Source organism: Tiliqua scincoides, chromosome 2, assembly GCF_035046505.1.
Source record: "Tiliqua scincoides isolate rTilSci1 chromosome 2, rTilSci1.hap2, whole genome shotgun sequence".
Taxonomy (NCBI): Eukaryota; Metazoa; Chordata; class Lepidosauria; order Squamata; family Scincidae; genus Tiliqua; species Tiliqua scincoides.
In genome coordinates this window covers 254,176,581-254,201,388 of record NC_089822.1, presented here as the reverse complement: position 1 = coordinate 254,201,388, position 24,808 = coordinate 254,176,581, and the positions used below count along the sequence as shown (strand labels likewise).

The 24,808-nt window shown below is 46.7% G+C and overlaps 1 protein-coding gene across 2 annotated transcripts in view; it reads left to right on the top strand.

Annotated features, from left to right (window-relative positions):
- Positions 1–6,077: 6,077 nt before the first annotated feature.
- Positions 6,078–24,808, top strand: part of ABHD16A (abhydrolase domain containing 16A, phospholipase) — a 31,697-nt gene continuing 12,966 nt past the window's right edge. The window contains exons 1-9 of one of the 2 annotated variants that reach the window (XM_066614270.1): positions 6,078–6,220; positions 15,098–15,154; positions 16,276–16,342; positions 19,424–19,510; positions 20,490–20,575; positions 21,257–21,330; positions 21,917–22,021; positions 23,207–23,321; positions 23,525–23,626. In XM_066614270.1, coding sequence (XP_066470367.1) covers positions 6,083–6,220; positions 15,098–15,154; positions 16,276–16,342; positions 19,424–19,510; positions 20,490–20,575; positions 21,257–21,330; positions 21,917–22,021; positions 23,207–23,321; positions 23,525–23,626 — 831 coding nt within the window. In that variant the 5' untranslated portion in view covers positions 6,078–6,082. Of the gene's footprint in view, positions 6,221–15,097; positions 15,155–16,275; positions 16,343–19,423; positions 19,511–20,489; positions 20,576–21,256; positions 21,331–21,916; positions 22,022–23,206; positions 23,322–23,524; positions 23,627–24,808 lie in introns of those variants that run through there. The other variant, XM_066614271.1, reaches the window with a different exon arrangement.

Sequence of the window (24,808 nt, the reverse complement as noted above, 5' to 3'; positions counted from 1 at the left end):
ATCTTAAAAGAAATAATACTTTATAAGTAATAATAACCAGAAAAGAGGCCCTCAAACACTTCTCTCCCTAAATTTACACATGCTTGCAAAGTGCAGGAGCTGAGCTCTTTGCAGGGTAATTAGCATATATAAGATTTTTGAATAGTCTCAGTGCTTAAGGCAATTCGTTATCTGATCTTTCCATCACCCTTTGGAGATCTCCCAAAAGTCAGGTCGTGACCCACCAGTGGGTCTGACCCACAGTTTGGGAACCATTGTTTTAATGTATTGTACTCTTTTTCTTATGGCTGCTGGCCGGTTGCTCCCTCATTAGGCTTATAGCCCATAATGGCTGATTGATGTTTCAGTATAAACAGCTACTGCTGGTATTTTCTAAACTACACAAAAATTGCAGGTAGTCATGCTAGTCCATTAAAAAAAATAAAAATTTTAAAAAATCCAATAGTGGAAAATTCTAATTAAAGGAATTACTCTACCATTACTTTTGGATTTTGGGTATCAGGAAATTGGAGAAGGACCAGTGGTGAGACAAACGGGATGCAGGGGGAGGGGCAAGAGGGGCTTGTGGGTATCAGGAAATTGGAGAAGGACCAGTGGTGAGACAAACGGGATGCAGGGGGAGGGGCAAGAGGGGCTTGTGGGTATCAGGAAATTGGAGAAGGACCAGTGGTGAGACAAACAGGATGCAGGGGGAGGGGCAAGAGAGGGGTTTGTGAGTATCAGGAAATTGAAGAGGGAGCACTGGTGAGACAAATGGGTAGATGAGCCTCGTCAGCCTGGAAAGGCAGCTCATCTAAGAGAAGGAAAACTCTGATCTCAAACCTCCACTGCCTTGTGGCTACATCCAGTTGTGGAAAAGGCTTCAGGAGTCAACCTCGAGGCAAAATCAGGAGCCGGAGTCCCTGAGGCAGTTTGTGGCTGAACACAGTCACGTTCTGGCAACTCCTGCGATGCCGCTGGAACCAACCGTATTGGCTTCTGCCTTTCCATTGGATCATTCCAGCGAGGTGGAGAGGGGGGATTTGCTGCATGGGTAACAGCCTATCCTCCATACCTTCTTTACCCAGGCTTCGCGCACTGGGGAGGACACTCCAACTTCACCATACGGCGTCGGCACAACACGGGAAGCAGCAGTTACCGGTTATAAGTCTTCGCTCGATTGACATAGAGCGTGATGCCAGGGGCTGCTTCCGACGGTGGGAGAGATCATTGCATCTCATTGGGCAGCTACCGCCCGCCTAAAGCTGGGCAGTCCCCAGCCAGTAAGAGGTTGCCTCGCCACGGTCCGTTAACCTCACGGGGTGCGTGGGGTTTAGGGTGAAAACCGACAAGCGGATTGACAACTCTGCACCATGCAATAGAAAACAGAAAACTCCTGCCCTAAAGCTCGGCACCTGGAACGTAAGGACAATGACACCTGGCTTTTCTGATGACCTGCAAGAAATAGACGATGCACGCAAAACAGCTGTCATCGACAAGGAGCTGAGCAGACTGCAGATGGACATCGTCGCCCTTCAAGAGACTAGGCTGCCAGATTCCGGATCTGTCAAGGAGATAAATTTCTCATTTTTCTGGCAGGGAAAACCACCAAACGAAACCAGGGAACATGGTGTTGGCTTTGCGGTCAGAAATACCCTGCTGAAATCCATCATCCCACCTACTGTGGGAAGTGAAAGAATTTTGTCCCTGCAGCTCCAGTCATCAGCAGGACCTGTCACTTTCATCAGTGCTTATGCACCGACTCTGTCGTCTCCAGCAGAAGCCAAAGACAAATTCTATGATGACCTGGCCACCACTATCAAGAAGATCCCCGTAAAAGAGCCATTGTTCATCCTCGGCGATTTCAATGCTAGAGTTGGTGCTGATAACAGTTCGTGGCCCACTTGCTTAGGTCAGTTCGGCACTGGGAAGATGAACGAAAATGGCCAACGCCTGCTAGAGTTTTGCTGTCATCACGGTCTCTGTGTCAGCAACTCGTTCTTCAACACGAAGCCCCAACATAGAGTCTCTTGGAGACACCCAAGATCAAAGCACTGGCACCAGCTTGACCTGATTCTCACCAGACGCTCCAGCCTTCCCAGCATCAAGATCACGCGCAGCTATCAGGGTGCTGCTTGCGACACTGACCACTCCCTGGTGTGCAGCAGAGTGAAACTGCAAACAAAGCGACTGTACCACACGAAAAAGGAAGGAAGACCTCGCATTGATACCAGCAAGACCTGGATCAGAGAAAAGTGGAGGAATTTGCACGAGCGCTTGAGGAATCTCTTCCAGGCCCGGTCGATGCAAACGCATCCAACAGATGGGAACATTTCAAGAATGCTGTTTACAACAATGCCTTGTCCATATTTGGCAAGAAGACCAAAAAGACGGCAGACTGGTTTGAAGCCCACTCTGAGAAGTTGACACCAGTCATTGAGGAAAAGAGGAGAGCTCAAGCAGCATACAAGGCCTGTCCCAGTGAGCGCAACCTGCAGGTCCTCCGAGCTGCTCGCAGCAAAGTCCAGCAGACTGCCAGGAGATGTGCTAACGACTACTGGCTCCAGCTCTGTTCCCAGATACAGATAGCAGCTGACACGGGCAACATTAAGAGGATGTATGATGGTATCAAGCAGGCCCTAGGTCCAACACAGAAGAAAATTGCCCCTCTGAAGTCTGCCACAGGCGAGGTCATCCAGGATCGGACGCAGCAGATGGAACGTTGGGTGCAGCACTACTCTGAGCTATATTCCAGAGAAAATGTAGTCACCGAAAAAGCACTGAACAACATTGAGTGCCTGCCTGTGCTGGAGGAGCTTGACAGTGAACCAACCCTAGAAGAACTTCACATGGCCCTGGACTCCCTTGCCTTTGGCAAGGCACCTGGAAAAGACAGCATCCCTGCTGAAGTCCTAAAGTGCTGCATAGAGATCATCGTTACTGAGCTGCATGAAATCCTCTGTCTCTGCTGGAGAGAAGGTGGAGTACCTCAAGACATGAGGGATGCAAACATCATCACGCTGTACAAGAACAAAAGCGACAGGGGTGACTGCAATAACTACCGTGGCATCTCTCTCCTTAGCATTGTAGGAAAGTTGTTTGCCCGAGTTGCACTAAAGAGGCTCCAGGTACTTGCAGAGAGCGTTTATCCAGAATCACAGTGCGGATTCCGAGCCAACAGATCCACCACTGATATGGTATTCTCCCTTAGACAACTGCAGGAGAAATGCAGAGAACAGCGACAGCCACTCTTTATAGCCTTCATAGATCTCACGAAGGCCTTCGACCTGGTCAGCAGGGATGGCCTCTTCAAGATTCTCCCCAAGATTGGATGTCCACCCAGGCTCCTCAGCATCATCAGATCCTTCCACAAGGACATGAAGGGCACTGTTGTCTTCGATGGCTCCACATCAGACCCCTTTGACATCCGAAGCGCAGTGAAGCAGGGCTGTGTTCTTGCACCAGCCTTGTTTGGGATTTTCTTCGCTGTCCTGCTGAAGCATGCCTTTGGAACCGCAACAGAAGGCATCTATCTCCGGACCAGATCAGACGGAAAGCTCTTCAACCTCTCCAGACTGAGAGCAAAGTCCAAAGTCCAGCTGAAATGTCTGCATGACTTCCTCTTTGCCGACGATGCAGCTGTCACTACCCACTCTGCCAAAGATCTCCAGCAGCTCATGGATCGTTTTAGCAAGGCCTGCCAAGATTTTGGACTGACAATCAGCCTGAAGAAAACACTGGTCATGGTTCAGGATGTGGACTCACCTCCCTGCATTACAATCTCTGCACATGAACTGGAGGTTGTCCATGACTTTGCGTACCTTGGCTCAACAATCTCTGACACTCTTTCTCTCGATACCGAACTAAACAAACGCATCGGTAAAGCAGCTACCACGTTTTCCAGACTCACAAAGAGAGTCTGGTCCAACAAGAAGCTGACGGAACATACCAAGATCCAGGTCTACAGAGCTTGCGTCCTGAGTACACTTCTGTACTGGACTCTTCGCTCACAACAGGAGAGGAAACTGAACGCTTTCCACATGCGCTGCCTCCAACGCATTCTCGGCATCACCTGGCAGGACAAAGTTCCAAACAACACAGTCCTGGAACGTGCTGGAATCCCTAGCATGTATGCACTGCTGAAACAGAGATGCCTGCATTGGCTCGGTCATGTCGTGAGAATGGATGATGGCCGGATCCCAAAGGATCTCCTCTATGGAGAACTCGTGCAAGGAAAGCGCCCTACAGGGAGACCACAGCTGTGATACAAGGACATCTGCAAGAGGGATCTGAAGGCCTTAGGAGTGGACCTCAACAAGTGGGAAACCCTGGCCTCTGAGCGGCCTGCTTGGAGGCAGGCTGTGCAGCATGGCCTTTCCCAGTTTGAAGAGACACTTGGCCAACAGTCTGAGGCTAAGAGGCAAAGAAGGAAGGCCCATAGCCAGGGAGACAGACCAGGGACAGACTGCACTTGCTCCCAGTGTGGAAGGGATTGTCACTCCCGAATTGGCCTTTTCAGCCACACTAGACGATGTTCCAAAACCACCTTTCAGACCGTGATACCATAGTCTCTCGAGACTGAAGGTTGCCAACAAGTACTTTTGGATTTGTTTTTTCATACTGGACCAACACAACACACACAATTTTCTGTGTTAGGGAGAATCCCCAATTTAGCTGTCCAGTAGAGGGAGTCCAGAACTGGAAGAAGAGAACCTTCTACTACTGTACTTACATATGGGATCTTGATGGGATGGGGGGGGGGTCATATCCTCCAACCACTAGGTAATATTACCCAATTTGATTATTATTTATTTAGTGACCCAGAGTAGTGTAATGTAGTGAAGTAAAGAGTGTCAGACTAGGACCTGGGAAATCTGGGTTCACATTCCCTACTCACAGCCCAATCCTAGCCACACTTTCCTGGGAGTAGGCCCAATTAATTCTAATGGGACTTACTTCTGAGTAGACATGCTTAGGATTGGGCTGTCAGCTGTGAAGCTTTTTGGGTTACTGTGGAGCAGGGTCTCAGTTTAACCTGCCTTACAAGGTTGTTATTAGGATAAAAGGAGGGAAGAACAACATGTGCTGCCTGGAGCTCTTAATAAGAGGAATAAAGTGCTTAATATACATTCATTGGTTCTACTCCTGTCCTCAGGAACCACAGAAAGTAAGTCCTCACCTTCTGTGTGACAGCTTTTTGGATACTTACAACCATGCATTTGTTAAAAAGTACAAGAGCTCTGCCAGAATAAAGGTGGCAGCCTCGTTGGGCTGCTGCAGATTTTAGGTGTTGTTGAAAATGAGCTCCTGATCTTTTAAGAGCAGAGAGTCAGATGAGATCACTGTGTGTCTACAGTGCATGCCATGGCATGACCTGGTGCCAGTCTTTGAAGCTAAGGGTAGGGTAAGGGGGGCTCTCTGATCAGTTTATTGTATGCCAGGAACAGGGAAACATCAAGTTTGAGAGTTCAAAGAAAAGTATAAAATATGGGATCAAGGGCTACTGTGTAGGCAGTTGCAAGAGATTGAGGGCCCAGTCCTAGCCAACTTTCCAGCACCAATGCAGTGCAATTCCAAATCAAGGGAACAAATGTTCCCCCTACTTGAGAAGGCATCCAAAACTGCCACTCCATCACAAAATGCTGTGCGTGCCCCACTGGCACTGCGGCATCAGTGCTGAAAAGTTGGACAGAATTGGGCCCTAAGGCAGTGATCCATATGAATCTATTCCCTTAGGGACTGTGGACATTTTTTATTTAAATAAATATACAACCAGGTTGCTTGGCTGTAATCCTATATGTATTTATTTGGGGTAACTCAGCAGGAATGGTGCATACTGCCTGTATACTCAGAAGTAAGTCCCATGAGAGTCAATGGAGCTTACTCCCAGGAAAGTGTGGATAACTCTTAGTTATCCCAGTGGGACTTGAACCTGTGTTTCACATTGACCTCCCTAGAAAGCTGGAAAGGCGTTCTGGAAAGCCAGGGGAGTTTTGTCCCTTCCCCCTTCCCGTACCAAACCCGGAACTGCCATTCCTTCCCTTCCCTTTTGCCCCGCCCCCAGTGCCACAGCCGCCCGGCCGGCTTCAGAGTCCTTCCCAAGATGGCGAAGCTGCTGAGCTGCATTTTGGGCCCGCGGCTCTACAGGGTCTACCGAGACCGGGAACGGGGGCCGGGCAGAGCCCACCGCCTCAGGGCCGGGGACTCCGACACTCCCCACGGCCCTCTGGAACCGTCTTGGGTGAGTCCGTCGCACCCTCTTCTCCCCCCCGTGGCACTTGGTATCTCCCACGTCAACGTCTATCAGTGGAAGGGCTTGGGGCGGAACCACTGGAGTGGGGGGGACGGTCCAGCTGCTCTTGCTGTCAGGGGTGCCTGTTGCAGACGTTCCATGGACTGTACCATAAAGAAGGCGGGGGGGATGGAGTGGCTGAGCCTTCTCCCCCTGGGTCACTGCACAGGACACACCCCCAGGGACTGGGCCGTTATGGGGAGTCTGGAACAGCTGCTCAGCCTTCCCAGGGCCAGGTCTTCAGGGAGGAGCCACTGTCCAGGATCCTGGCACAGCAGGGGCAGGAGGTCCAGGCCAAGGCCCCCCATGTCCTGAGGCTGGGAGTTCCGCATGCTAATTAATTAGTCTGTGGAACTCCCTGCCACAGGCTGCGGTGATGGGATTGAACAGGTTAATGAATTGATTAGTCTGTGGAACTCCCTGCCACAGGCTGTGGTGATGGGACTGGGTGAAGTGCCTTTAAAAAGGGGATTGTACAGATTAATGAATTAATTAGTTTGTGGAACTCCGTGCCACAGGCTGCGGTGATGGCATCTGAGATAAATGCTTTTTTAACACAGTACTAGACAGATTTCTGGAGAAAAAGTCCATCACGGATAAAAAGTCGTGCATGTAATTAGTCTGTGGAACTCCCTGCTATAGGATGCGGTGATGGCATCTGGACTAAATGCCTTTAAAAGGGGGGGGGCTGGACAGATTTCTGGAGGAGAACATAAGAACATATGAACAGCCCCACTGGATCAGTCCATAGGCCCATCTAGTCCAGCTTCCTGTATTTCACAGCGGCCCACCAAATGCCCCAGGGAGTACACCAGATAACAAGAGACCTCATCCTGGTGCCCTCCCTTGCATCTGGCATTCTGACATAACCCATTTCTAAAACCAGGAGGTTGCGCATGCACATCATGGTTTGTACCCCGTAATGGATTTTTCCTCCAGAAACTTGTCCAATCCCCTTTTAAAGGCGTCCAGGCTAGACGCCATCACCACTTCCTGTGGCAAGGAGTTCCACAGACCGACCACACGCTGAATAAAGAAATATTTTCTTTTGTCTGTTCTAACTCTCCCAACACTCAATTTTAGTGGATGTCCCCTGGTTCTGGTGTTATGTGAGAGTGTAAAGAGCATCTCCCTATCCACTCTGTCCATCCCCTGCATAATTTTGTATGTCTCAATCATGTCCCCCCTCAGGCGTCTCTTTTCTAGGCTGAAGAGGCGCAAACGCCGTAGCCTTTCCTCGTAAGGAAGGTGCCCCAGACCCGTAATCATCTTAGTAGCTCTATTTGCACCTTTTCCATTTCCACTATGTCTTTTTGAGATGCGGTGACCAGAACTGAACACAATACTCCAGGTGTGGCCTTACCATCGATTTGTACAACGGCATTAGAATATTAGCCGTTTTGTTCTCAATACCCTTCCTAATGATCCCAAGCATAGAATTGGCCTTCTTCACTGCCGCCGCACATTGGGTCGACACTTTCATCGACCTGTCCACCACCTCCCCAAGATCTCTCTCCTGATCTGTCACAGATAGCTCAGAACCCATCAGCCTATATCTAAAGTTTTGATTTTTTGCCTCAATGTGCATGACTTTACACTTACTGAGATTGAAGTGCATCTGCCATTTTGCTGCCCATTCTGCCAGTCTGGAGAGATCCTTCTGGAGCTCCTCACAATCACTTCTGGTCTTCACCACTCGGAAAAGTTTGGTGTCATCTGCAAGCTTAGCCATCTCACTGCTCAACCCTGTCTCCAGGTCATTTATGAAGAGGTTGAAAAGCACCGGCCCCAGGACAGATCCTTGGGGCACACCGCTCTTCACTTCTCTCCATTGTGAAAATTGCCTGTTGACACCCACTCTCTGTTTCCTGGCCTTCAACCAGTTCTCAATCCTTGAGAGGACCTGTCCTCTAATTCCCTGACTGTGGAGTTTTTTCAGTAGCCTTTGGTGAGGGACCGTGTCAAACGCCTTCTGAAAGTCCAGATACAGTATATAATGTCCATGGGTTCTCCTGCATCCACATGCCTGTTGACCTTTTCAAAGAATTCTATAAGGTTTGTGAGGCAAGACTTACCCTTACAGAAGCCATGCTGATTCTCCCTCAGCAAGGCCTGTTCATCTATGTGTTTTGAGATCCTATCTTTGATGAGGCATTCCACCATCTTACCCGGTATAGATGTTAGGCTGACTGGCCTATAGTTTCCCGGAAGTCTTTTCAAAAGACATAGTGCAGGTCGCCAGGAGCAAGGGAACAGCCAGAGCTGAGGATGTGGTACTCCAGTTCCTCCTCAGTCATGGGGCTGCAGTTTGCCTGCCAACTTTGAGGGGGCAGGGAAGGAAACTGATAGGGTTTGCCTTGGGGAAGGGAAAACTGGTGGATTCTGCATTCTTAAAGCAAAAGTGTGTGTGCATGCACGTTTTGTAAGTAGCTGAGAAACCTGGATGGATTGCTAATTAGGAGACGAGACCTGGCAATGGAATTCTTAAAACTTAATAATTAATGTTGACTCTCTTTTGGCACAATCCTGTGGTCCAGTTGCACCAGTGTAACAATCACCACCCCAGCACAGACTGTCACAAATGTGCTGTAAGTCATGTTGCAATAGCGCAGGTTCCAGGCCCGCTAGTGGGAAGGCCTGCGCCACCCCACTAGCACCCGAGCAGCATGCACAGGAGCAGATAAGAATCTCACTGGGAAGTAGGGGTGGGTGGACTGATTGGGCCTGGGAGGGGGGTGGGATTGTCAACAGCAGCAGCACATGCCATGCTCTATCCCCAGCTCCTGATCCACCTGCACAGGGCAATGCAGACTTACACCAGTGATCTTACTGGCACAGATCTAAGTTGCCCCATTGCAGCTGCTGGGGCTTACCTTGAGGACACATCCAGTCCCTGAAATTCCCTGCAGGATGCAGTGTAAGCCATGTGCTGCATTGGCATGGTTATTGGGCTGTTCTTTTGCTCTCATTCAGTATTGCCGTTACCATTGCTAAGGGATTCACGAAGAGTTCCTGCCTCTATATCCTTGGTACAGGAGCATGGATAACCGTATCTCCCCGGGAGGGATGTTAACTATCTACTAGAAGGCATTTTGTGCCATACTACCCACCTGGGCCTACAAAAGTAAGAGCCAGGGTGACAAAACTGCTGTGGTGCAGACATGATTCTTCAGATACAGTGCAGTTCCATCCAGAACAGATGAAATTCTTCTCCTTAATTGAACACCTTAGGGCAGTGTTTCTCAAACTGTGGGTCAGGACCCACTAGCAAAGTTCACCCTTGTCCTCTATGAACTGATAGTGCACTCAAGATCACGCCCTGCTTTCTCCCACGCCCTGCTTTCTCCTGCAGATTGAAAAGAGAAGGTTGCGTGTGCCGTGTTGGACAAACTGTCTTTCAGGAAAGTTTGCCCGCTTTCACTTTTGCTTCCCGTTGAAGGACACTCAGTAAGCTACTAGGAAACCTCAGGGTTTTGCAGAACACTGTGTGAAAATCATTACCTTAGTTCACAACTGATATCTTATTAGGTAAAACTATTAGGAGAAAAAGATAGTATCTATAGATAGTAGCAGTTATGTCCTAATATGCACAGCTTGCAGCATGAGAAATTGGAGGATCTGGTTGCTTCGTTTCCTGTCCCAGTGTCATCTAGACAGGCACTGCTGTGGAATATACAGGTATTTTTTTCAAGCCTAAATTGGCTGTTGCCCATAATTCCCTGGGATCTTCCTGACAGGCTGAAATAGTATCTTCCAAACACTGCGTATTAGTCGTGAGCCCTTGCAGAGAAATAGGCACAGAGGCTTTTGAAGTGCTTCTCCAGTTGCCCCATATAGTAAGGCTGGGTCCACAGCTCATCAGTACAACATGTGCTTTGCATGCAAAAGACTGACATTTCAGTTCTAGACATCTCTGGTTACCAGATCTCCAGTAGCAGGGCTGGGAAAGGACCCTGCTTAAGACTTTGGAGAACTACTGCAGTCTGACCATTTTGACCCTGTAGCGCAGCTAAACTGGCTTCCATTGCCCTCCCCCCCCCATGGTGGAGTGTCGGTTTTATGCTGTCTCTGCTGGGAGGGTTGACAGTGCTTACTGTGGTGGCATGGCAAACACTGTAAAATGAGTCCTCCCACCTACCCTTGTCCTCATACAGCTCCCAAGTGGAGCAGTTTCTGGAGCCAGGGCTGCACATGCGCAGAGGAGGGGATGACTGCACAGGCCTGGGAAGGTGATGTAATGGCATGGGGGGCATCATTGCATCACCTGGCTCCGGGTACCCACACACCACCAGCTACGCTACTGTTTTGACCTTGTGACACAGGGCCCAATCCTATCCAATTTTCCAGTGCTGGTGCAACTATGCTAATGGGGCATGCACTGCATCTTGTCGTGGGGCAGCAGTCACAGAGGCCTCCTTAAGGTATGGGAACATTTGTTCCCTTACCATGGGGCTGCATTGTAGTTGCACCGGCGCTGGAAAATTGGATTGGATTGGGCCCACAGTTGTCTGAATTTGTACTAAGGCCATGTCATATGTTCATTATCTTCTGCACACCAAAGCATTTATGTCACCCCTGCTGTTACACTGAAAAAATGGGGCAAATGGGGCACTGCTAAAGAACTCAGACCAGACAGACACAAGCCCTTCTAGGTAGGAGCCAGATGTGCAGTAATAGACCTTGTTCATGCAGATGAGTCACAGCTGTTCTTTTGGATTAGAAGCCCCATGGCCTGCAGGCATGCACTGAAAAGGCTGTAATTCTTTCAAGCAGCCTTCCTATGAATACCTTATGGGTGGTCTAGCTGTCTTGAACTCTTAATCTTTCCCTCTGTTTCTTTTGGGAGGCCCACTGTATAAAATGTAAACATGGATGTCAGCATGGATTGATTTCGATCAAGGACTTTAAATCACTTAAGAAAAAGAAACGTTAATTTAAAAATTGACTTTAGTCTGCATTCTTTTTGCTTGTTTGCTTGCAAGGAAGTTCTACTAAAACATTTTCAGCTACAACTAAACAGATATATCATCTAGGAGAGTATACCATTTTCTCTTAATCCCACTTACTGTTTCAGTTTAGTTTCTGTTTTATTTCTGCTCCACTTCCTGCATTACATAATTTTCCTACCTTGTCCCACCCCACTCAGATGAACACAAAGTAATTTATAATCCAGAATTTTGCTTGTTATGGCTTCTCTATCTTTCTACATGTGCCTTTTTCCTGTTAAGATAATGGTGTAATCCTATGCATGTTTATTCAGAAGTTTCACTGAATAAGTCCTCATGGGGCTTACTTGCAGGTAGGTGTGTATAGTATAGGTTTGCAGCCCAAGGACCCAGAACTTTTCAAGTATACAATTCAATAGTTATTTGGCAGAGGACTTCTATTTACAAGCTAAAAAGAAAAAGTTGCTGTTTGTTTATAGTAAGTATTCACAGTTCAAGAGTTGAGCAAGTTGCAGAGCCTGGAGCATAAAAATTTGACTCAACAAGATCAGCCAGGTGAGCACAAATATTCAGAATGCATCTCCTCCAGTCAGGGCCTGGATCCCAGTATCTCTTGTCAGTCTCCGATTCTCTTGTCAGGCCCAATCCCAAGACTTGTCAGTATCCAATTCCCAATGTGAATCGTGCAACAGAGTGGTATGAGACTCATAAATAATGTTTGATGTCTTAAAGCTATTTATTTCGCAAGTCTTTATTTCCATTGAAAAGTAACCCTTAACACTATGTCTGATAAGAGGGCTAATGATTTAGAAGACTATAAGTGGCTAATGCAGTGTTTCTCACTCCTTTAGCACTGGGACCCACTTTTTAGAATGAGAATCTGTCAGACTCCACCAGAAGTGACATCATCAAGCAGGAAAATTTTTGACAATCCTAGGCTGCAATCCTACCCACACTTACCCAGGAGTAAGTCCCATTGACTGTCATTGTTAGAAACATCTTCATAGTAGCCTGTTAAACATACAGATCTATAACATTTTCCCAAATTCAGTCACATGCCATGGTAGCATCAAGTCTATTAAAAATAAAATATTGAAATGAATGGGGACCCACCTGAAATTGGCTCGCGACCCACGTAGTGGGTCCCAACCCTCAGTTTGAGAAACACTGGACTAATGAGTTTTACAAGGCTATAAGTGCAAATTCAACAGGCTAGTGTCCACATTTAATTTTACTCAGGGTATACTGCAGCCCCACCCCTGAATCCACAGGTCCAGTTCCTGCAGTTTCAGTTTAATCCATGGATTAAAAATACATTTTAAAAAGATTCTTTGTTTTACTGGCACAGCACAGTGTCTCTCTTAGAGTCTCTCTCCAGTACTATTTGCTCTGGCCTTCCTGGTTTCTCGCCATTGGCCGGAGTCCTCTGTGCTTGGCTCAGCTCTGCACTCTCTAGCATGTGGGAGCCACTGGAAGAAGTGGCTGGAGCTAGGGGAAGTGGCCAATGGGAGGAGGGGAAGCAGGAGCAGTAACAGGACAAGTTGCAGGGGAACGTAACTTGTTTTCACAAGTTTCACATCCTAACTTGGTCAGGTAAAAGTTGCCCATGTTAGGTTGTGTGGGCGCTTGGGCATATGGAAAAGTGACTTGTATATTGGGGGTTCACTACTATCCACTGTTTAGGGTATCCATGGTAGGTCTTGGAATGGATCCCCCACAGAAATGGGGGAGGGAACACTTTATCAAAAAATTAAATCCCTATCTGTGCTTTAAAAATCCCCCTATTTTTACATACCCTAGCATCATGGGACTGTTTTCCTGTATTTTTTCATGCTTGCCTACCTGCCTCCCACGGCACCTTCTACATGAAGCCTCTTTCAGAGATCCATTTATTCCAATTGCTACAGTGTCACAATTAAGTGCTGAGGCCCCACCCTGATGGCAGGAAACCCTGATGGCAGGAAACCCTGACGGTTTCCCCATCCCCATCTGGAGATGCAGGCTTGCCCATCCAAGTGACTGCCACTCAAGCCCCTTTGACCGGGTATCCTCAAAATAGCCCCCACATTTCTATCCAGGGGCTGTTTAATTTGATATCAGCCTAGCACAGTGTTAATCAAATGGTCACATTGCCTTGCAGGGACACCTGTTTTCTCCCTCTTCCTCATTTGCTTGTGCACATTGAATTTGCCCCATATCCTTGGGGCATGTCTCTTTGCTTTGTACCTACAGTACAAGCAGTGCTATTAGGTCAGCCTTGAAAAGTGAATCTAGTGTGCTGAGTTGTGAAACTCCAAATTCTTCAGTCTTGGGGGGGGGGGGGTAGTGTAAAAATAATCTTGCAACATGAAATGAAATTGAGGGAAAATATTGCCTTTTAAATCACATTTCTGTTTTGCCTGTCTTCCAAGGAGGCCAGGGGGACATGTTCAGGGTTATCTGCTTTCATTTAGAAGATACTGCTTTGTGCATACTTTGAACATGCCAGCGGCTGCCACAAGCAGTTGGCTTGTCGGCCTTGATTGCTATCAGCGCACAGCATTGCAGCCCACACAGTGCTGCACATGGCTTTGGTAACGTCTGTTAAATGTCTCTGGCCAACTTTTGATGTGTCGTTGTGAAAGTGGCTGTCAGTCTTCTGCCCTGGAAAACAACAGTGTGTTCATTTAGTGGTTTCTGAGTGTCATAAATGCTTCACATGTGAGAGTTCCATCAAGATAGTACAACCATCCTGTTAGATAAGTAACAGTGCTATCCCATGAAGCACTATCCCTATCAGAAGCAAGTCTCACTGTGCTCAGTGGTGCTTATCCTCTGGAAGGTGGGTATAAGATTGCACCTTAAGTGCTGTAACCTTTACTGGAGCCAGGGAGCTGAAGTTGAGACGGCGTGGCTTAGTTCATAACAGCAATGAGATTTAAATTGAAGAACTCCTGATTTGCAGCCCAGTTTCTTAGCTAGCACCCACACCAGCTCTCCCAAGAAAAGACTGAATGGTTAATTTCCAAAATGGCTGTTGTGTCGTTGGGGCTTAACTTGAGCTAGAAACTTGCTGTTACTGTCGTGTGTGTGTGTGTGTGTGTGTCCCTCCTTGTGACAAGTAACTGAGAATGAGGCTGTAGCCTTCTGTGCACTGGTGACAAAGAAGATTCATTAAAACACACACACACACACACACACACACACACACACACACACAACAAAGGTGCATTAGATTAGAAATATAAAAAGAGTGTGTGTTTAATACCTTTTTTTCCTTGTGGTAGGATGAATTTTGTGTATCTGTATTTACAACATTTGTTATTGTTCTGGTCACAGGCAATTGTGCTGTTTAATGGGGAGTGTGTTGAACTAGCATTAGGAAGACCCCTGTTCAGCCTTGGCCAGTTGCTCTCTGAAGCCTACCTCCATCATGGTGATTTGCACAATGAGAGGGGGCAGTGGCCATGTGCACTAATCCAAGCATGTTGGAGGAAGGATGAATGAAAACCTTTTTGTTTTGAATCCCAGCCTGAGCCAACTTAATAGATCTTGTTGAGCACTGAACTCAGCCAGTTATAAACTACTGAAACAGCAGCTTTGGTGGAGACTTCAGAGGTGTTGCATTTGTTTGACTTCTAAGAGAGAAGCAAAAAAGGTTTCCATTTGTAGGTTGACTCCAACTACACATTCAGGGTTGACAGGCTACCTTCTTCTGGGTTCACTAAGAAGTTCAATAGGAAGTTCACTGGGTTCACTAAGGTTCACCATAGTAAGAAGGAAAAAGCACCCCAGCTGTTTCACAAAATAATTTTTTCCTTTCATCCTGTACTAATGCTGATCCCTTGTTCTTTCTCTGCATTGAAACGCAACTCATCAGATGTCCCACTTCTTTCAACAGGAGTCATATTATCAACCCCGGACCCTTGAAAAACATGCTGACAGCATCCTTGCACTGGTGAGCATCTCCTCCACCCCATACTCTATATCTTTGCCTGCTGCACCAAGCCCGGACACACATGTAGCGGAATAAGGTCATAGAGTGGACTGTACTACTCAAGCTATAAATATGAGGTGCCATTATATTAATATTCCTTCAGCTTTCCCTGCAAGTAACTAATAATAAATGAGGGAAAGAGTCCAGTCGCTAGTTTTCTACTAGCAAAGAGATTTATTTTTATTTTTAATTTATTTGTTTTTAATTTAAAAAGCAGAGGAGCATTCGAGAATGTAATTCTACTATCTGTTGTCTGTAGTGGTACCATTCATTCTGTGACTTTGGGACAATGCCACATGGCTGTGCGTGTAGTCCAGGCAAAAGTTTCCAGGGAAAGACGATAGACTGAAGTGGAAGCATCTTGGACTGAACCATTCCAGGGTGGAATGGGGTAGTTGTTTTAAATTTTCTCCTTGGGTTATCTTGTGATTGTGTTTAAATCCTCCTTCTGATTTGTAATGAACTAGCACGTGTTCTCGTTCTCTGGAGATTCCAGAGAACTGAACCCGAACTTCTTGCACGCAAAGCTCTTCCAGTGAGCTCTAACTCACTCACACACCTACCTACCTAACTTCTCTCAGAAGTGGTATGGTCCAGTATGTTGCTACCCCAGCTTCATTCCCTTTAGCATGTTGAAGGACTTATATCCTTTTGCCCAGGCACTCACATTTCAACCTCTCGCTCACCTGGAATGTCACCTCCATCACCCATTTCTAAGAGGCTGTTGAGAGAAGCAAGGTCACATTATGAACCCAAAGGCGTGTTTACTTGCAACTGAGTCCCCTATGGTTTTAGCAAGTAGCCATAGATACCTGCTCTCCATAGACACCTGCTCTAGTTGCCAAGGATAGATACCTGCTCTCTGTTCCCTTTCTCTACACTGGAACCAAAACTCATTAAATGGTAGAGAGTTTGTGCTCTGGTCTTGATTCCCTGTTTACTCTAACCAGTAAACTCTCTCTAGTACCCTGGCTCCCTTCTTTCTGCTGCTTTAACCCAGTGCCTCTATGCCAGAGCCCCAAATTGTCCTGGAAACCTAGGTTCTCTGTAACTTACACCCTTCCTTTACTCTGTCCTTGCAGGCTTCCGTACTGTGGTCCATTTCCTATTACTCCTCCCCGCTCGCTGTGTTTTACCTGTACAGAAAAGGTATGGGCTGCTGCTCTGTGTGAATCCCTTAGCAAGATGTCCTGGCCCTGGTAGAGTACCAGAGAGTGCCTCTCATTTGGAGAGGGTGTAGAGCAATCAAACCCAAATTTGTGTCCTAGAGCATGTTAGTGTGCCACAAGAGAACTGTTGGTGTGCTATGAGAGACTATCCAGTGTGTCTATCATAAAATACTTGCCCATAGAGGAGGCTGCCTGTTACATTTCTGCATGATTTGCTGCTCTAGGCTTGCCTCCTTTCCATCAACCTTTCCATCAAGAATTAGGTGGGTAATTCTTCCATGACTTTACACGGTCTATGATTGTATTTGAGGTAACTGAATAACCTAAAGACACAACCAAGTTACCCATCAGTTGAAAACTACCTGTTGCATCTCCTAATGAGTCTCTGCTTTGGGCTTGCCTCCTTTCAGAGAAGTGATTCATAATGTGTGAATCACATAATTAATTCATAATTAATTTGAAGCCTCTTTATGCCCAATAAGACCATTAGTCAATCAAGCTCAGTTTTTTCTCCACAGACTGGCAAGGACCCACCAGAGTCTTTCTTGGTCCTATCAAGAGAAGACAGGGATACATCCTATGGCCTTTTGCATAGAAAGCAGCTGCTAAGCCAGGGATGAGTAACTCTCTCTCTCATACATCTCACTCTTCCAGACTGCATCTCCAATTTTTGTCTGGAGAAAGAAGTATCCCAGCTATCAGAAGTTTGGGGAAATGCTGTTTGTAGGAGATTGGCGCTCCCTTTTAGAGGTCGCGGCTTAGAAAAGACTGGTATCCTTTCTTAGCAAGCTGTCTTTCATCAAGAGACAGCTGCAGTTTGGTGCCAGACAAAAGACTTCTTGTTAGGCTTGTGTTACCAGTGTCGCATAACTCACAACTGGTTGCAGATTTTTGGGTTGAGGCAAGTGTGAATTTTAATCAGTGTACTCACATTTGCCCCCGGGGGGGGGGGGAGGAAACAAACAAAACCTCTTTGTTGACAAACTGGGATTGGCAGCCAAAAAGTGGACCCTTTTTTGTGTGGCGATGGTGTTTGTGTTGCATCTTACTAGTTAGTGTTCCAAATGCATTGTGTACATGATTCTAGGAATTCTTGCAACAGCCCTAGTTATAAGAATAACAGTCAGGTAGGCCAGTATTTTAATCTCATATCATAGATAGGAGAGAATGACGTCTTGCTTCCAGTCATCTAATGAATTCATGGTTGCAGTGAGATTTGAGAGGTGGTGGGGTTACAGTGCTTCCTGGTTCACAGCTTGGTCTCCTAGCAACTTCGCAAGTTCTTTTGTAGTTGCTGATAAAGTTTTTATTTCCATTCAGAGTTTTTAATCTCCATTTTTGACATATATAAACACTTTTTTTTTGTGTACGGGTAGTCCCCGACTTGGGTTCTGGCTCAGTTCCAGATATTTATCCGGAAGTTGGAACCAGTATAAGTTGGAACAGAGCTATCAGACCTTCTTGAGAGCACAAGACCGGACACAAAAGTGTTGACTTGGCCATCCAGCCAGCCACTGCCTGCTCAGTGCTTTCATGTAGGCATTAAAGCATAAGGCTGGACAGGCTGCATTGGCGCAAAAGTGCTAATGCAGCTATTCATAAGTCAGGGCATCCATTAGTGAGGGAGGACGCAATCCAAACCAACTTTCCAGTACCAAGGTAAGGGCACTGCAGCTCTGAGGTAAGGGAGCAAGCATTCCCTTACTTTGAGGACGCCTTCGTGAGTGCCACCCAGCTGCGGGATGGAGTATACGCCCCATTGGCACAGCTGTGTCAGTGCTGGAAAGTTGGTTAGGATTTGGGCCTGAGTGTGTGTGTATTTAACTAGAAAATAAGGAGCCTGCCTTCTATGGAGTCTGTCCATTGGTCCCTCCAGCTCAGTATTGTCAGCCTGACTGGCAGTGGCACTCCAGAGAAGAATTTTTTCTAGCTGATGATGCCAGTGTTTGAACTCGAGACCTGCATCATGCACAGTATTTATCTACCACCTTTCTCATTCACTGAAGGAGGTTTACACGGGCAGGCTTACCATATACCCCCCCTTTTTTTTTAAATGGGGCTTTTACTTGTCACTCCATGAGAGAAACTCATAGAACCCTCCATTTCTCAAGATATATCCCTTCGTGCTGTTCAGCCTATGATCTGCCACTGAGCTGCAACCCCTTCTCAAGACTTCAGTTGAGAGATGCTTATTCTTGCTTTAGCAAGATGCTTTACAAAATCAGTAAAAGAGTAAGCATGCTACATGAGCAGGCACTCCCAGACCATTCAGAAAGCCCAGAGAGAGCCTTGCCATCCCACAGCTTCAGTGATATACGTATATTTTTTAAAATAGCTTTCCCCATGTGAGAGAAATGTGGACCGTTTTACAGCACAAGGAACATCATACATTGCCAGTGCTAAGAAAAGGGTTTAGTTAGTAGTAGAAGAGCTTCTTATCAGTCTCCACACATCTAAGAATCTTCAAGCACCACCATAAGCGAGACTCTTAGTAGATATCACCCTTGCAAAGGTTAGTGTGGCATTCACTTGAGGCTCCTTCATGTTGTTTCCAAGCAACTTAAGGCCCCTGGAAACATGGCGCTGCTCCTGCATGGTTGCCCAAGGAGAGAATAGTGTGTGCACCCTGTGCAGAAAATGTGGGTCAGTTTTATGTGTGTGTTTGATATACTGCCTTTCTGCTGACATACTTAACCCATTTCTGTCCAGTCCACAAGTGTACACATTTGGTCCCTGTTTTATATATGCAATGTTAGGCAGAAATGGATTAAGGTGGCTGATAGAATCAAAATTGCACAAAGTAATAGCAACAGATCCAAAGGAATCCAATATACATAAGCATCATGCAAGTTTTGCCTCCCCACCCCAGGGATGATTTTATAAGCTATGTGTGTGAGGCTGCTGTGGCCAGCTGACTTTGTGAATGATTGCGCAGATTTTCACATGTGCTATGTATCACATTTTTCCTAGACTTCCTGTATGGGGAAAAATGTTGCATATGAGCAACCTCTGAGGTTCAAAGTGATTGTTCTGATCATCATCTCTGTCTGTCTGTCCCTAGGGTATTTAACGATGTCCAAGGTGGTTGCCTTCTCTCACTATGCTGGGACTATGTTGCTCTTGTTGGCTGGCATTGCCTGCCTCAGAGGTGAGTGCTTCTGAAATTTGGAGGAGAGGTCAGTTCCAAATTCTGGGGGTGAGTGGGGGTTGGGAGCTGGAAGGGTAGAGTACTGAATACTGTTTGTGTGCGTATGTGTAGTGCCATCAGTGTGTGGGGTTCTTTTATATAGTGCTATTTGTAAGCAAATAAGGGCTCCCTGCCCCCAAATCCTTCCAGTCTCAATTTTCTAAAGGGAGCGGAGAGGAGAAACAATTGGTGGAAGTGGGGGAAGGATGACAGTAGGCAAAGAATGTGTGCATTGTGCTTATGTTTGTTTATGGCCCATAATGGGCCAATTACATCACTGAAACTCATGTTCTGGGGGTGTGGCAGCTTTACAGCCATCACAAAATGTGACATGCCATAGAACGCAGCCTGACTGCCCCTGCAAATGGTAAGTGGTGGCAGCCAACAGTAGCCAGCATGAGAGCCCTGGTGCTGGTAAGAGGTTGGCAGAAAAGGATGGGGAGGGGGGAAGAACCAGCTGTCTTTTCCAGGGTAGAGATGGGAGGTGTCGATGGTGGCTCTGCCAATATCCTATCCCCCTTCCATGGCTACAATCTTCCTGCCCTGATCAACTTGGACTTGTGCCAGTGAAATTGCTGGCACAGATCCTAGTAGACTCATCAAGGCAGTGGAGACTTGCCCTGAGGCAAGGGAACAAAAGTTCCCTTACCTTGAGGAGACTTCTGGGGCTCAAAACTCCCCTGCAGGATGCAATATGTGCCCCATTGGCGCAACTGCATCAGCGGGGGAAGGGAGGCAAGTCATGTTGGATTGGTCTGTTAGTTTCCATTGGGAGATGAGGACTAAGTAGTTAAAGCCAAAGATGTCACCAAAGGGATGGGCTTTAAGGCGATACTTGGAGAGGAAGAGAGAGAAGAGACAGCATCACATGGGTGTTTGTTCTGGATATAAAGGCAATGAGGCCTTTGCCTTGCTGAAAAGTGTTGACTGTTCCCCTCAGGCATTGGTCGTTGGACCAACCCTCAGTACATCCAATTCATCACCATCCTTGAGGACGCACACCGCTACGGCACACCTGAACACAAGGTAAGGGCACCTTTGCTTCTCATGCACCATCTTGATGGACTCTCCTGGCAGGCATTAAATTTGAAAGCCTTTGGACCTTGCAAGTCCCAGAGGGGTAGCTCTTTTACATTTGTTACAGAAAAAATGGGGCCTTATGGTGCCTTCAAGGCAAACCAGTTTATTTTGTCGTGAGCTTGTCCAGTGGAGTGAACTGTCCCATAAAAGTTTATGGTGAATGAATAGGTGTGTCTTGAAGATGCCACCAGTTTCTCTGTTTTGGGCTTCTAAACAAGCTACCTATTAAAGGATGCTGGAGCTTAGTAGAAGAGTGCATGCTTCACAGGGGTAAGTTTTGAAAGACCTTGGATAGCTGACCTGGGAAAGGCCTCCAGAAAGCTGCTGCCAGCCTAAATAGATTGCTGAAGGCTAGGTGAACAGTGTGTGCGACCCATGAGAGGTGGTTTCTCTATATCTACCAATGTCTGAAGTGCTTTTATTGGAAGGTGCTGCTGTCCCTTGTATCTGTTGCTTCCCAGATTCCAGACTTGCTCTGTCCTATGGCCTTTATGTGGCTTACAGGTAGATGGTAATGTTTTTCTCTTTCCTGCATTTTCAGTTTTTCTGGGCTTGAACCTGTAGGGCCTGCTGATCCAAGGTTTCATGCTCTTCCTCATCCCCTTCTCTTTCTTTCTTGCCTTCCAGAAGAAACTTGCTAGCTACAACTTTGATTTTAGGAGTTGGCCTGTGGACTTTCGATGGCATGAGGCTTCAAGTAGGTGGGTAGGAACTTTATAAACTGGAATCCTATCTCTTCTCACCTCTTTACCTCCCCACCCCAGACTTCCTTGCTTGTAATTAACTGTATTACGTTGCAGTTAATATGAATTGAATGAAGAATGTGCATTAAAAACCAGTCATTGTTTGTGTTCACTGGTTACCTTGGCAAATGTGCTCAAATGAACAGCACCACATATATGATATACATATGTAGTTTCCAATTACAATGAGGCACATGCTGAATATTGACCCTCAAAATGATACATTCCTAGTCTATTGCTGTGCTCCTCTTGGAGGCATTATGTGTTCACGGGAAAATGTGTGCAACACTCACATCATGTAACATAACATGGTGGTTACATATGTTAGGACAATGTACCCAGCTCTCTTGTGATCCTCCTAATAAGCCTGCCATTCTTTGCAACCTTCAAAGAATGTGCAGTTTTTCATCCACATTCAAAAGTGGCCAGTTTTTCATCCACATTCTCCATCCAACTATATTCAGTTTCAATATATATACCACCCTCTGAGGACAGGTAATGCAGTAAAGGCTTCCAACTTTTTCCTGTTCTATGATCCCTGCAGGTCAGATTCAAGAAATGTTCCTTTGCTGCGGTCAGAACCCAAGCACCGAAGTGCAGTCAATGGTTTTCTGCATGCAGTCAAGAAGCTTCCTTGCCAGATTGCCAGGTATAGCCTTTGCTTGCGTTCTTTGCTCCTTGTGATAGAGGGTGGGTGTGGCTGGGTGGCTGGGGGAACAAAGGAAATGAGAAATGGCTGGGGGGGGGTTACATGCTGCTGTTGGCTCCCACATTAACAGTGATCACACACTCCCACGATAGGACAATTTAAGCGCTAATGTCTGGCCTACCAAAATCAGGTCAACATTTCAGTTGGTGTTTGACCTGTGAAGAAAGAGAAGGGTGAATGTTGGATGATAGGCTCAGGACAGAAACTTGCAGTCTGGGGATACATGGGTGCTAATTGACTGACAGTTGATGAACACATATAGTGGAAAAAGAAATCTAAGACTCTGGTCTAAAATGATAGTCACTCATGTGGGCTGAAAATTTATGTGATATTTTGAATTGTTTATCTGCGTGTGCAGTTTCCAAGGCATTCCATCTGATTATTTTGCTTTTTTTTTCATGCATGGCATTGGTGCCATTTAGACCAGGTGTAAGATGCCCATTGACTATGCATTGCATTGAAATATTAAGTGTTGGGAAGGGAGGACTGTTGCAGACCTATGTATTTTCTTGGAACAGTGTAAAATCCTGTAATGTAACAGAGCAATGAATATATTACAAATTATGTCATATGATTTGCAGTATTAAAATAGAAGTTCTGGGTACTGAATGGCTAATTGTTGGTGGTTCAAAGATCCCATTTTGGGGAGTGACTTGGCATGTTAGAAGGGAGTGTCCTGGCTGGCAATTGGTCAAAGCTAAAGTACTTGGAACATTGAGAAGAAAAGACTGGTGCTGACTGGCATACTGGTGGTGTGATCTGGAAAAGTTGGAAGGATGGAGGATTGAGAATCTGTGGTTTGAGGAGAGATGTGTTTCATTTTGAAGTGCTTATTGATTGCCTGGGAATAAACTGTGCATAGGAGGTTCCCATTATAAGTCTCCCCATTATACATTTCCCTGTACTTGCCTCCTTGTCTGATGTAGTCCAACTTGCATATCATCTTACTCTTCCAAGCTCTTAAAGGAGCATCCCTGGTATTTAGAGATTGCTGATAATGGGCTTTATTAAGCTGATTTTTCTACCCTTAGTGGTGATGTCTGCAGTGCTGAGTTAGGTAGGTAGGGTGATTCCAAACCAGAATCACCAGAGCTCTCTTCTTATTTTGCCATCCTGTCTCATTAGCTATATCGTGGCTCACACCTTTGGACGGCGCATGCTGTACCCAGGCTCCGTGTATCTCCTGCAGAAAGCCCTCATGCCCATGTTGCTTCAAGGACAGGCCCGACTTGTGGAGGAAGTGAGTAACTGCTTGTCAAGAGCTTGGACTCCCAGGCCTTCCTCACCAATCCAGTTCTCTGTGACCAGAGGACTTGCAAGTTCTAGTTTACCTGACATTCCCTTCATTCTACCCAACCCCAAGCAGTTGGGTATTCTGGAAGTCTAAATCAAGGCAGTGGATGCTTAATTAAGTCCTGTGACGCTCTGTCCCTCTCCTTGCAGTGCAATGGAAAAAGAGCTAAGCTGGCTGCCTGCGATGGAAATGAAATTGACACCATGTTCATGGACCGGAGAGAGACCTCAGAGCCACAAGGTCAGAAACTGGTGAGTTGGCCCCAAATGAGAATCTTGACTTCAGGACCTTGTTGCCAAATGAAACTCATTTGCCTTGCTCCTGTGCCTTTTTCAAATAAGCTGACCTTTCTCCCCTGGTTGCCTCAGATCATTTCCTATCTCATGCCTTTTAGCTGTGCTTCAGGGGTTTTATGCTTTCAGCCCTATACTAGATTAAGGGCTTTGCCAAGACTGCTGGTGAATATAGTTTGTCAGATGTGGATCTGTAAGATCAACATGACTTGAAGGTTATGCTTGATGTTCAAATCCCCTAAAGCTCCCTGACTGGCTTAGGCCCATTCATTCTCGGCCTAGCCTGCCTCGCAGGGCTGCTACAACTATAACATAAGAAATTCCGTCCTACACCATTCTGAGCCCCTTTTTCTTCAAAGGGGTGGTACAAATATAATACAGTTATACAAGCTGCAGAGCAATTCCAAGCTGACATGCTCTGCCAGTGGATTAGCTTAGCCTCCAGCTCGTCACCCGTTCCTCACAGCTGGTGGTGTAGGGCATGAATGAAAAGAGCATGTCTGTGTTCACTAGGTCTGACTGCAAGTCCCTTACTGCAGCGGTTCCCAAACTTTCCACTGTCGCAACCCACCTTGTCCTCTACAGTAGGTCGCAACACTGCTAACCAGAATGATTTACCAGGAGACTTTGGAGGCCTTATCCAGGACATGCTGAGGTGGTGGCTCACTCGGTCTCTGTGGGCCTCAGAATGGCCCACAGAAGTGTCCAAAAGCCACTTCCAGTTTTTGGAGGCAATGTCCAGTCATATTCTGAGACCCGCTGAGGCCAAAGAGTGGATTGCTGGCCCGGTGCAACCAGGAAGAAGGAAAGGAGCAGAAGACCTTGCAAGTTGCATGCTGTAAGCACCAAGATACAATAAGGCAAGATTTTTCAGATGCTTCCAGTAAGTCATTCCAGCCAGCAGCATTGTTGGACCAGCACCTCTCTTCTGGAATGGCTCAGATTTGGAGCCTAATGGTACCAGGTAGGTGGGCGGGCAGGCAGGCCCCGCTCGCAACCCACCACACTTGGGCTCACAACCCACTAGTGGGTCACAATCCACACTTTGGGAAATCTTGCCTTATTGTATCTTGGTGCTTATAGCATGCCACTTGCAAGGTCTTCTTCTCCTTTCCTGGGGCAGGCCCAGCAGTGCATAGC